This window comes from Branchiostoma belcheri, unplaced genomic scaffold, assembly GCF_001625305.1.
Source record: "Branchiostoma belcheri isolate BF01 breed outbred unplaced genomic scaffold, Haploidv18h27 scaffold3, whole genome shotgun sequence".
NCBI classification, from domain to species: Eukaryota; Metazoa; Chordata; class Leptocardii; order Amphioxiformes; family Branchiostomatidae; genus Branchiostoma; species Branchiostoma belcheri.
The window spans coordinates 2338242-2350853 of record NW_017803909.1 but is presented as its reverse complement, the minus strand read 5'-3'; the positions used below and the strand labels follow the sequence as shown (position 1 = coordinate 2350853).

At 41.0% G+C, this 12612-nt stretch overlaps 1 protein-coding gene across 8 annotated transcripts in view; it reads right to left on the bottom strand.

Annotated features, from left to right (window-relative positions):
* Positions 1 to 12612, bottom strand: part of LOC109473749 (retinoblastoma-like protein 1) — a 31331-nt gene that overhangs the window by 8795 nt on the left and 9924 nt on the right. For 4 of the 8 annotated variants that reach the window (XM_019773769.1, XM_019773764.1, XM_019773767.1 and 1 more), the window contains 10 exons: positions 9630 to 9755; positions 9074 to 9234; positions 6151 to 6215; positions 3247 to 3430; positions 2765 to 2931; positions 2268 to 2487; positions 1860 to 1942; positions 1483 to 1603; positions 795 to 1017; positions 380 to 610 (listed from right to left, as the gene is read on the bottom strand). In XM_019773769.1, the coding sequence (XP_019629328.1) occupies positions 380 to 610; positions 795 to 1017; positions 1483 to 1603; positions 1860 to 1942; positions 2268 to 2487; positions 2765 to 2931; positions 3247 to 3430; positions 6151 to 6215; positions 9074 to 9234; positions 9630 to 9755 (1581 nt within the window). The remainder of the gene's footprint in view (positions 1 to 379; positions 611 to 794; positions 1018 to 1482; positions 1604 to 1859; positions 1943 to 2267; positions 2488 to 2764; positions 2932 to 3246; positions 3431 to 6150; positions 6216 to 9073; positions 9235 to 9629; positions 9756 to 12612) is intronic. The other 4 variants (XM_019773766.1, XM_019773770.1, XM_019773765.1 and 1 more) reach the window with 1 other exon arrangement.

Below are 12612 nucleotides of genomic sequence, written 5' to 3'. Positions count from 1 at the left end.
CGTCGCCAAGTATGTGATGGTCCCGCTTCCAGCTGAAAGGAGAATGTCACCAATTAGAGATGTTTTAAGAGATTTTCGTTGGGGCATTTTCAAGCTTATTTTCATCTAAGAAACTAAAAAAATGGTCATCTTCTTGTGCACCAGTATGTTGTTGTTTTGCCATCATTCTGCCATCATTGAAAAATCCTTTTGCTTAACATAATCACAAGTTGCTCTATGACAAAGCAACATATTTCTATGTTAGTGCCAGAGTGGACATAGACAACAGACACTGATGTTTACAAAGGCCATACTAAATGAGCAACAACAGATCTAAACAACTATGGTTACATATGGAAATGCTGCAAGACGATTATCTAAATATTGATGAAGAACCTACATGGTATAGGTATAGCCACGGTCTGCTGTGTGATGGTCTGCTGTACAGCCTGGTCAGCAGCTGTTGTCACCACCTGGACAGAGGCCTGCTGGGACTGGGCGCTGGTTGTAGGAGTGGCTGCACTGCTCGCCTGGTCGTTGGAGAACAGGCGGCGCTTGGCCGTGCCCAGACTGCCCGCGGCGGGCGAACTGAAGCGGTCGTGAGCAGACAGCGGCGACAGGGGGGACTCCACTGTGGACAGAGCGACATCATCAGTTCCTACTCAGGTAATAGGAATGAAACATTCATTACAAATAGGTCTTATTGCTTTATTTTTTAACAGTTTACCTCTTTCATTACAACAGGAGTAGTAATAACAAAATCTGCTCTCACAATCACTAGCCCTGCTTTGTCAATTTCTTACATACTTCCTTACCTTTCTTCAGCATGACGCCCGTGTCCCTGGCGATCCTGCGTACTTGTGGGTGGACGGGCGGAGACTGCCCCACGCGTACTGCGGCGGTGGTGTGCCCGTTCTCCAGCTGACTGGGGAGGGTGACCTCCTCGCAGGACGGGACAGCGTTCTCATTCAGCTTTAGGGCCTCCCACAGCGGGGATTCTGACTTCCAGGCAAGACTCTCCAGGATCTGTTCTTCAATCTAACACAACAAGGACGGACTGTCAGTTACAGGTTACAGGGCTCCAAATTCATTTGAGGTGCACCATATATGATAAAATAAGTAGAATGTCAGCAAAACTAATTATTAAAAATACTTTAACAATGATTTTATCATTTTTCTGACGTATAGATGTTAAGAATATGCTGTATACTACTATACATTTGACATCTTTACATACGCAAACCTACGAAAAAAATGGGTGCACAGATCCAAATTTGTTTTTCATGCCCTGGATTACTATACTTCTGACAATTGTGTCATTACCAACTAGAGAACTGCATAACATCAACAACAAACATTTTTTTAAACAACATACACATTAACATTCAGCATCGAGTCAGAACATGATATCAACTGCTTTTCTAAGATTATGAGAGTCATTCTAAGTTGTTGCATACTGAAATGATCCTGAGAAGAATACTTTCTACACAGAGTCATACTCACAAAGTTGAGATGTTTGACCACATCTCGGGACAGTCCATCCTCCGCACGGATCAGAACCTCAATGACTTTGTAGAAGTGGTACGGGCTCAGGCCAAACACGTCAATGATCCATGGGAACGTTCTGATAAAGACATGGGGGGAATACAGGTAAATCCCTTCTCAACACTTACATTATCTATCATAACCGTTAGCACTTTTGGAGTAACAGGCAAATTGGAGAGTATTTCTTCCAGTCAATAATTCTAATTGATGTCAAGTTGCATTTGTCAATTGTTCCTTTTTTTACAGTAGACAATGGGGGATACGTTAAAAGAATGTTATCTAACAAAATGCATACACAGGTTTATGAAGGAGATAATACAAGAACGGGTTTGTACCTTTGTGAGTTGTAAGAGAAAATGATGATTTCCAGACAGCAGGCCATCAGGGATCTGTGGAACACATCCTGCTCCATCAAGGACTGAAATAAAGAAGGAAGATCATTTCACTCTTACTAAGTGGTTAATGCAAAAAAGTTACACATTCCCTTACCTCAAAGTGATTTCAACTATTCCTAATTTCCTTTTTCTAGATGTCCATTATCTCTCCTCCCATAACATCAATATTGAAATCTTAACATCAATGCTACAAAAGACTTTAATGGCCACATCTTTACAGGCCAATTCACAATCTCTGACCAAGCAATCTTATAACTTCAATCTCTTTATCAACAGTGCTCCTCCTACAATATTTCATGTACAAGTTACATTTATCTGCTTAGTATCAGCCCCCCTCCCCACACCTACCACCAGATCCAGCTTGCCCTTCAGCCTCTTCTTCTCCTGCAGCATGATGTTCTCCAGCACCTTGTAGTACAGGGTCTCTGCCAGTCTCAGCCGCTTCTGGGCAAACTCGATGTGCGAGCCGGGGTGGTCCTCAGACGGCTGGGTGTAGCTGGTGCAGAACTGTTCTCCCATCTCCTTTATTCTGCTGCTAATGGATTCCTGAGGGTTTCTGGAACATTCTCTGTGTGAGGGAAAGAAATCAACAACTGACTTTGTGTGTAGTGTGGCAACAGATTTCATTAGCTTCTAAAAGGGATTGAGACTATTGGGCTAATTTTGACCATGTTATATGTATGTTTCTATTTTGGATAAAGCCTGAAAGACTAGCCATTTGACTGAAGGGTATCCAAGTCACTTTAAGAGAACAAAGGCAATGAAGATCAGTCAAAACTGCACTAGAATAAATAAAATACACAGAATATCAGATGTATCTAGAGGTTGGGTCCAGTATTACTCACGAGAAAAGCTTGGTGAGGTTGTCGCTGGGGGCAGTCTTCAGCCCAGCCAGTAAGGCCTGCAGGCGGCTCACACTCTGAGTTGCCGTGGAGACGGGCGTGACCGTGGGGTCCTTCTCCTTGAGGTACCGGCGCCCGGTCAGCGGTGTGGACGGGGCCAGGGACTTGGTCTGAGAAAGAAGGGGTGGACGGAGGATACAGTTTGAGAATGGATCCATTGTTGTCCGTGTACCACTCCTAAGTAGGTCAAAACTGTTTGGGGCTAGATACCGATTTCTTTTTCCCACAAACCTAAGTCTGTCAGCACTCGATCAAATATGCATCAATCATTAATTTTCGACAGACGTACCAGCCATGCGGCTCCAGCAGGCTAATCCCCAATCAAAGAAAGCATGCTAAAATGAGATTTGTGCCAAACTAATCTAAGATGGAAGGGAAGAAAATCAATTTTCATTTCAGGAGCTCTAATTGGAGGAAGTCCTCACCTCGGCCATGTGTTGTTTGAGATGGCTGCTCTGCACCATCCTCTCTCCCAGTTCTCCGGTGATGTTAGGAGCAGGTTTAGCGGGGGTTCCGATCTCAACGTCCGCGTCCTCGCCCAGGAAAATCCGTTCGTCAAAGTCACCAACCGTCAGTACCCACTCCTCATACTCCTTGTTGATGCTCTTACTGATATGGGAAAAAAACATGACAAAATCAGCCAAGTTTGTGACATCTGTCACAGTATTTTTTTAATGGTCACACATATGTACCTTGCTCATGAAATGAACTAGGCCCTGGCCAATCAGTTAGTGGATATTTACCTAATAATTGCATCCTCATTTATGATGAAAACAACAAAAAGTTGCTCAAAAGCTGACCGAAATTGAATCTTTTATCACTCACAAAAAATTGAAAGACATTGCACTTGTACGAGTGTGAGAAATGGAGAGACCTTGGTAAGCCTCGCTCGAGTCTTTCATTTCAGTAACACTACAAAGAACCACACCCCCCACAGAGACACAGCCTTTTGAAAGGGAGGCACATAAAAGGGGACCTTCTGGCACATTGAAGTTTAACCACTGGAAAATCACTCCATGATTATATGTTTGGACTACACAGGCTGCCGCTTCAGTCAAGGCCTTTACAAATAATTAATGTGATCAACCTGGCCAGAACAACAGCTGTAAGGTCAATCCTGTCATTAAATTATAGAAAGGTTTGCAACTTTCTCACTAATAGCTATCAATGGATTGAGGCACCCTTTTATAGTGCAATGGCCAATTTTAAATTCACGAGATAATGCTCCTGATACAACTATACGAATCTGTTAAGCAAAAAATAAATGGTATACCTGAACCCGTACATGTGTGAACAGGAATATCCAAGCTAAAATGTAGGGGGAAGTTGCTCCAAATATCATTCAATAATATCCGTACCCATGACAACTAGTTCTGCCTTTCTGAACATCTTAGCAACCGATTCATGTGCTTTTTCACCTGCAATCAGGCAGATCTGTGGAGTGTTAGCTATGGATTAGGCATATGGAGTTTTCTTTTCATGTCACAGAGCTAGTTAAGACTGTCATCTCACTAATGAGTTTTCATGATTTGTTTATGAGGTAAAATAATTCCTGGGACTCCAGAGTTGAGGGGATATATACATTTTCGTTCAAACAATGCTTTCCTTTCAACCACGTACGCTATCGATAATGAGTGCTCAACAGTTTTTCTGTAAAGACAATTCTATGTGCACTAGAGAGTTTCCTCCCACATTTGCTAAATATCATTCAAATGTAACAAAATATTTTGCAATTCTTGAGTCCCTCCAAACATAAACTTTATATTTTATAGTACATGCTATAAGTCTTGTTTTCAAACTCTGTTGCTGTAATACTTCTGCGAAGTGTTTGTTCATGTTGGTAGCAGCAGTAAAAGGTTAAGAATGGATGAAATAAAAAGCAAATTGTCTTACACTTGGCAGGACATGGTGCATGCACAAGTGAAAATCTTCTACAGCACTTTCCCCCCAAGGTTTTCCCCAAAGTGTAACGTAAGCTGTTTCTGTTTTAGGCACTGTGCACCACTGAGAAACCACAAAGAGACCTGTTTGGTCCAGCAAGTGCAGACATTTTCCTTTGAAGGCATCCTTCTCTTTTGCAAGGCATGTTACAGGTGGCAGTATGGCAGCGCAGTCAGGTGATTTAAGCGCACCCGTGCATACCACAGACACCTGCACGTACCATTACCCAACCCTGTGCCGTTTTGGACAAAAGACATTTCATAAGCATTTACCAAAACCACATTTGGAAACAAAAGTGGCATCCTCAACTTAAAGTCCATTTCATAATGCCTAGAATTTTAGTTAAAAAGAAGTGCATTGAATGTCGAGTTACAACTGTTTAAAGTAACAGAACCTGTACTAAATGTTTTGTGTCTGAAAAAAATTTAGGCAGTTTTCATGCTGTTTGTCTCAACCTCCAATTCCTTCCAGTTCAAATCTTCTCTGCCCTTAATGTGGCCTACGACAACAAAAGATTTAAAAAAAAGTGACTAGGTATTACATATATTATTACTGTGTATAGACAAAATTGATTTAGGACCTGTTTTGTGATTAGTAAAGTCTAAAGACTCTGTGTAGCTTAACAAACTTTGGAAAATCACCCTAGTTATGAAAAGTTGAACTGATTTACGACGGCCAAAACCATATCCATCCTAGCTTTGTGTGCCATCTGAACCATTTTAGTCAGCAAATTTCTCCTTATAACACAAGGTCAGCAGAGGTCAGTGACCAGCTAAGTTGGAAATCCCTGACATATTACGCTTTTAATGCAATATCTCATGCTTATCAAGGGGCATAATGTGGAATATGAATATGGCGCCACGTTTCATACAGCTAGACAAAACAATGAGATGATGACAAGTTCCCTTGACTACAGTGCCTATCCGATCATATCAAAACAGTCATGAAAAGGAAAGACGACCCAACCTGAATGTCAGCTTTTCATATCTGAAATTGACTAACAGCAGATTTCCTAGGTTGGGGGGTGCCAGTAAATGTTACACAGACAAAACAAGAGGAATGTAAAGTACAATAATTTTTCCAAGAAGGCTTTGCTGTTATAATATTCAGTATTATCTACAGTAAAAAATCAATCAAGAACCCTCTGTACTTTCTTGGGAATAAACTGCTCTATTAGGTAAGGAGGACACTCAGCAGGCATTTCACCAATGGTGCTTCTGGGCCTTGAATTTATAAGACTTTTTAGTTGAAATTCTTGAGTGATGCTCTTTGATGGACAGATACTACCATTCATACATGAGCTACCTCCATTGTTGAAAACACTTAAACATGTTTACATATGTTCAAATGTTTAGTACAATTCTACATTAAGAGCTACTATGACTTACTTGTTGATCTCAAAAGTGGCAAGATCCAACAGCCCTGTTAATGTCTCCTGTCTTCCTTTCAGAGTCTGAAATCACAAAAAAACATGAACATGACATATCACTGTAATGTAAAAGCATCTTAGCCTGTAGACTGTCCAACTTTCACAATGTGAAAAAGACCATGGTGAGCACACACACATCATTCCAAGTTTTTCTTTCATAACACATTACTCTGCTCTACATTCATACAACTCTCTGTTATGTTACCATTTCAAGCAAAAATCGTTCAGCAAGCAAATACCCAGTACCTTTGTACCTGCAGCTCTACTTTCTTGGCTGGGAATGTACTGGGAATTACGAGCCACAGACTTTCCCATCCATACTATAACTAACCCCACATGAATAATCACCCAAGTGATCCTTTCTAACTGGAACGTTAATGTCCCAAACCCTGCTGCTGACAAGGTAATACATCTAAATCATGACCTTGGCCCCTGGTGGTATCAAGGTTGTTTGTAAGGAAGGGGAAGGGGGGTTTCTTATTCAAGTTGACCAAAATCTACAGAGGCAGGTGGGAGAATATCTAAACCAACAACTTTAGCTTTTTTCTTTGCAAGGCAAACATTTTTGACAGTTCAGGAGTGTGTGCGGAATGAAGTTCCCTGACAGGGTCATGAGACAAGGTCGTTCAGACGTACTTGCTATCTGTTTGCCCCCAGCAGTGACATGCCTGTCAACATCCCAACTCTGTGGTCCAGACTGGCGACCCACAGTCCCTAACATACATACTTCACAACCAGCTGGGACTATGGGCATGTCAGGACCCTATCCACGTCGGCATAGTGATGACCTCCAAGCCTCACAGATATAGGAGATACCATTTGCTCATGCTATCAAGTCTTACACTTAGTCTATTGAAATAGCCATGCCTCTTCATGGTTATATTGACTACGTAGGACTTTCATTCAAAATGGAAAATTTTGAAAAACCAACCCTCCACTGTTTAAACGAACTGGTCTACTTCTAGTCCAACATAAAAATTTCTTATTATGTAACTTTATCCCCAAGCATTTTTTTTCTCCCCTGAAACAACGATCATGTTTTATCAGTATAGATATGTACATCATAATATTTTCTCCAAATGGGAAAAGGTACCAACTGTAACTTCTCTTGGCATTTTTCCAAAAGGGTATGATATCACATATAGGACATAGTTTAGCTGATAGACATACAGTGAGGGTTAAAACTACACTATGTGCTACCATGGTTCCCCCAACAACTGATGCACTTTGTCCTACACCCTAATCTACCCTGAATGCTTTGGGTTCAAAGTTCATGGCCTGAACGCTTTCATTGACCACCCTTTGGTGTGCACACTAAGAAAAATACAATGAAGGTTTGGCAGATAAACTATAGGTCAAACATCAAAGGGTACAACATGGAGCAACGCTCAAGTTCAATTTTTTGCAACACAAGATATCCATTCCTAAGGCCTCTTGTCTTTGATAGTTTGAAGTAGCAGTTAAGAGAATATACTATTTTCTCTGGCCTCTTTTATACAATATAAAACAGCTCTTTCATACAACTAGAATTTGTCTTTTGTGAAAGAAGTATGTTGCTACAACAGAAAATAGGATTGTAATTGTTTTATATGACAGTAGAAACAACCTTTAGTCCCCAAATTTCATTCAAAGCCAGGAACAAGGAGGGTATTGAGAAGTACTTAGAGAAAAGGTATTCAGCATGAGAATGTGCTGTTGAGATTGACTGATTTGTTTCCCTTGTTTCCTTCTAACACCAGAAGAAAACAGATGTGGTGTGTTATTTGCCTTGCTGCCTTGTCACCTCCTTACACACAACACTAGGCTAGAAGGGGGTCTGGAGGTCACGCCCCCCACCCCCTCCCATCCCTTCTTCTTCTTCAGTTCCCTAACAACCAAGGCCTGCTGTAAGGAGCTCAAAAGACTTTTCACTTCTTTTCAGGGGTTCTAAGAACAGACCTGGGACAAAGCTTGTATTTCAGGTATTATTATGCAAATCTATCCCCACCTCTCCCATCTGTGAGTCTTTACTCTTCTCAGCAAAGATGGTGGTGAGAAGTCGTAGCCTCTTCCTAATACAAGCTAAAACTTGTGTTGCCCTAACAGGGACTTCAAACCGGCGTCTGCTACCTTGTACAACAACTTAGTTTCATCTCTGACTTAGCCATTATTACGACACTTTGAACTGCTTCTAGTGAACTTAAGTCCCTGAGATATCTAAAGTGTATGTGTCTGTTCCATATAATCCTGCAAACATGGCCTACTTTCAGATTTGAAAAGCAATGGAGCAAAGATAACATTTCGTCTGCTGTTTCATCCAAGAGTCCGTGCCTTGGTCCCCGAGACATGGCTTAAGTCTTCTATAGTAGCTCTGCAATACCAACAGAGGTCACGTAACACCAAAGCTGCCAGCTTTCATGTCTCTTTTAGCCATAAGATGCAACAAGTCTGTGAAATCCCCACTCCTGTCTGTAATCATGACCCCTTTTATAACTGCTTTCAACTGATGAAAAGGAAAATCCTCCACTCTAAGCAACTCAAACAACATTATAGACAATTGCAGACTACTCTGACATACAGATAAAATAAACTTTTGTTTTCTTTGCTCATACATTAAGACATAAGTTTGGCCTCAGTGGACATTCTCAATTCTAAAACCAACATACGACAGTACTTTAAGTTATAAGCAATTTGACCTTTAGTATTTTTCTTCCTTTTAGGTCAATAATAGAATAATAGCTAATATATTATTAAATTCAAGTTGCAATGCACAAAATGAAAGGTAGGCTAGCAACAATTCAGTAATTGTAAAAAAATCAATCCCTAGATTTCAAAGTGGTGATCATCTTCTAGTACAAGAACAGACTGACCTTACCATATCGCAATGCTATCACCATGCTTACCTTTTTGTCGAAGAGTTTCTTGATATATGGCTTCCACCAATGCTCTTTGATGCCCTTGGCCTCTAAAACCAGCCCATCGTGCAGTTCGCACAGTTTCTCTATGATACAGGGCGGCTCGGAGGGGGTACGCCAGTCTCTGCTAGTAAAACCGTCAGGCAATGCTGCCAGGGCAGAGAAGTGTAAGTCAACCAAAAAATAGTCATGTGGGGAAAAATACAGTTAAGCTACAAATGATGTTAAGCAACAATAGGACAAACGGACAATTAATAGACTGTTCTATCTTCAAACAATAATAGTGTGAGGATGTTGTTGAGACATTCAATAGTAGAAATACTTTTTTGTTCTGCAATATTGCAGATGAGTCAAAATTTTGTTCTGCAATTTGAAAACACTTCCTGTAAATAAACAAGCCTTCATACTACAACCTTCTCAACGTAATAATGCAAAACTGCAAATTGTAGGATTTTTCTTCTGCGATTTTTCTTCTGTAAATGTCTCTGCAAAATGCAGATGTGTATTTTGAACACTGATATTGGATATGCACATAAGAACAAACCTGGAAACTCAGTGTTGAGAAGGTCTTTCCTCCCTGCACACAGCGCGTTACCGAAGAACAGGTCAAGACAACACAGCAGCAGGTGATATGAGTTCACCAAGTCATCACTTATCGCCGGGAAGTTTCCTGCAAGAATCGTACGACAAGAACAAATTGGTCAGGTCCTGAAAAATGACATTGATACTGCGATAGTGCTCTTTGCCATTTATTCATCCGTCCTCTACCTCATTTTCTATTCAGGCCAGTCAGGTTGTCTGACTCTATGCAGAACTCTTCTCTCTGACCTGCACCTATATCACATGTGATCAATAATCCACCCGTTTTATGTAAACTTATCCGGAAGTGAGCCAGTAGCTGCTTTGACTCAGTTTGGCGACAGAGTTAATGATTATGGGCACAGCCTGGTAGACCTGTCCTAGAAACATCAGCACAAAAAGGAATTCCTGTCTCCTAGGGTATATCCTGACATACATCACCAAGGATTGGTCACATGGATTGGATTAATGGTTAGTCACCATCGATGGTGGATTCCAAGCCCCCCCCCAGTCACTTTCCAGTCTACACGCAATTCCATTCAATGATATAAGAACCAGCATGATGAAAACAGGAAGACACAATCAATCTTAGTCACATCTGGTTAAAGGTTATGTCCAGATTGTCCATGAATCCAGTCTGGTTTAGATTGGATATCAGTGGTTGTCTTCTAGTTTGTGGCATATGTCACCTAAAATGTCAGTTTTCTTTAAAAAACAATCAAAATGGTGATAAAATTCTTTTTCATGAGTTTATATCCAGAGCTGACTAAGACGTAAATGATTTTCAAAAGAAATACAAAGATACGCTGTCATTATAGAGATGACTGCACACCTTGATGCCCAGCCTGTACATTCAGGTATGGAGCCTATACATAGGGGTGGCGCACGCCCGGAAAACTTGTCTCCGGGACGTCATAAACAGTGAAAATGCATCAACTTTGGGGGCTTAAATCCTGTATATATCGTATAGAAACGCATGTAATTTTGGTATCAGTAGTTGGAGAATGTTGTGATCTATCTTTCTGTAAAAGATTTATTAAAATACCTTCAATTACAAGCGAGAAATATCCCATCGGGTACCGCGTAATTTCCGCGCGGCAGCCCAGGCCGCCATACCCCGCACGCGAAACGTAAACAACTCGGCGTCGGGAAAGCACATTTTCGCGGGCCGTGTGCAAACGCCCACGGTAAAGCTAGCTATCAATTTGTAGACAAGAATACGAGCTTCAAAATGATACCTCTCACCCGCGTGTATGATTTCCCTATCGAAAATTATCCCGATTTAAAATCTTTAAACCGCAATTTCTCGATTACGTACCCCCTAAAAAAATTTTAGTGGGATTTATTTTCGAAAAATTGAGAAGTTTGCCGTCATTTTGGTACCAAATTCGCATAGATTTGAGCACGTGGTGAGCCCGAAATAGGGGGCTACTTTTCCTACCGCCGCGACCAGTTTGGGGAAGAAGCCAAGATGGCGGACGCCACTGACGCCGAGGCGAAGCGTCGTGCCGGAGCCGCAAACCAGCCGGCATCCGACGACGATACGGTCTCCACAGCCCACCAAAATACTGGTAAGTTATTTTTGTAGCTTTTACATGATTTTTGGCCGGATTAAATGTATTTTTATGCGGAATTTTTCCTTGTAAATACGAGATATACTAGGACATTGTTGTTTTTACCTTTGTCGAAATGACGCCCGAGTAGATTCAACTTTCAAGTGATATTTATCGGCATATACCCCGACCTTTTACTTTCATATTGTGATAGAATAAATCTAGATAAGTTATTTAAAGAAATGGTTGGGGGAAAATTATTTGAACGCGTTTTTAATTAACTTATTCAGAACGTAAATTGGTCAGTCGATGCGGAAGTGATTTTCAATTAAACTCTAGCATGTGGGGAGGGGGGCGGCAGTGATAAGTCTAGATGTCGTTGGAATTTGTTTACGAAATCGTCCTTAATTTTCGTCATTAACTCATCTACTCCGCCACAACTTTTCTTAAAGCTACTAATGAGTATTTATTTGTGCAAAAAAATTATTTCTGTAACTTGTGTAAATGTAACATTACTAACAAATTGAAATTCCTTTATTAAGTTAAATCCTTAACTTTTTTTTATTGTTGTGCAGTGTGTAGGGTGTACCATCTTGCATGTTATTATAAATATTTTATTAATGTACTTTTTTTCTTGTCAGTAAACAAGGTTGGAGCGGAGTGTGCAAGAGTGGGAATCACTCCATCTGTTTTGGAGAATGGATGGAACAGTCCTGGAGACAGAGTACCACTGACAAAAATGATGGTGGTGGAGATCGAGGTGTACCGCCAAAATCAGCGAAGGCCCTTTCCTGAAGGAAAGCAGTGGTTGGAGCGACTGCTTGAGCCAGGCAGTTTTGGCAGCGTAGATAACAAGGTTTTACAGTCATCTCTGAAAGCCTTAAAGGACAAGAAGACTTTGGCAAACAAGAACAAAAAGAAACAGAGTTGTGCTGAAACGCTACGAAAACTAAGAGAGGAACTCTATGCACCACCCGCTTCACGTCAAGAAAGGCCACAAGCTTCAAGCTCAGTGTTAGCTGTACAAGCAGCAAAACTCAAGAAAACAAATGAACATCTGAAAGAGACTGTAATGCAAAATGCAAAAACAATAAAGAAGTTGGTTGTCAGGGAAGGTGAGCTAGAGGCGAAAGTGTCAGAACATGAGAAGAAGAGTGAAGAAGATGCGAAAGAGATGAGGAGAAAGGAGAAGAACTTGAAACAAAGAGAAGAGAAGCTTAGGCTTGAGGAGAAGGAGAAAAAGAAAGCAAGGAACTTGTCCAGGAAGCTTACCCGTCGTGACACAGAGATCAAGAAGTTGAAGGAAGAGCTATCTGGACTGGGAGAAAATGCAGTTCAGCTAGGAGAAAGATTGTCAAAGGAAACTTTGAAGAAGGAGAAGTTGAGAAAACAAGT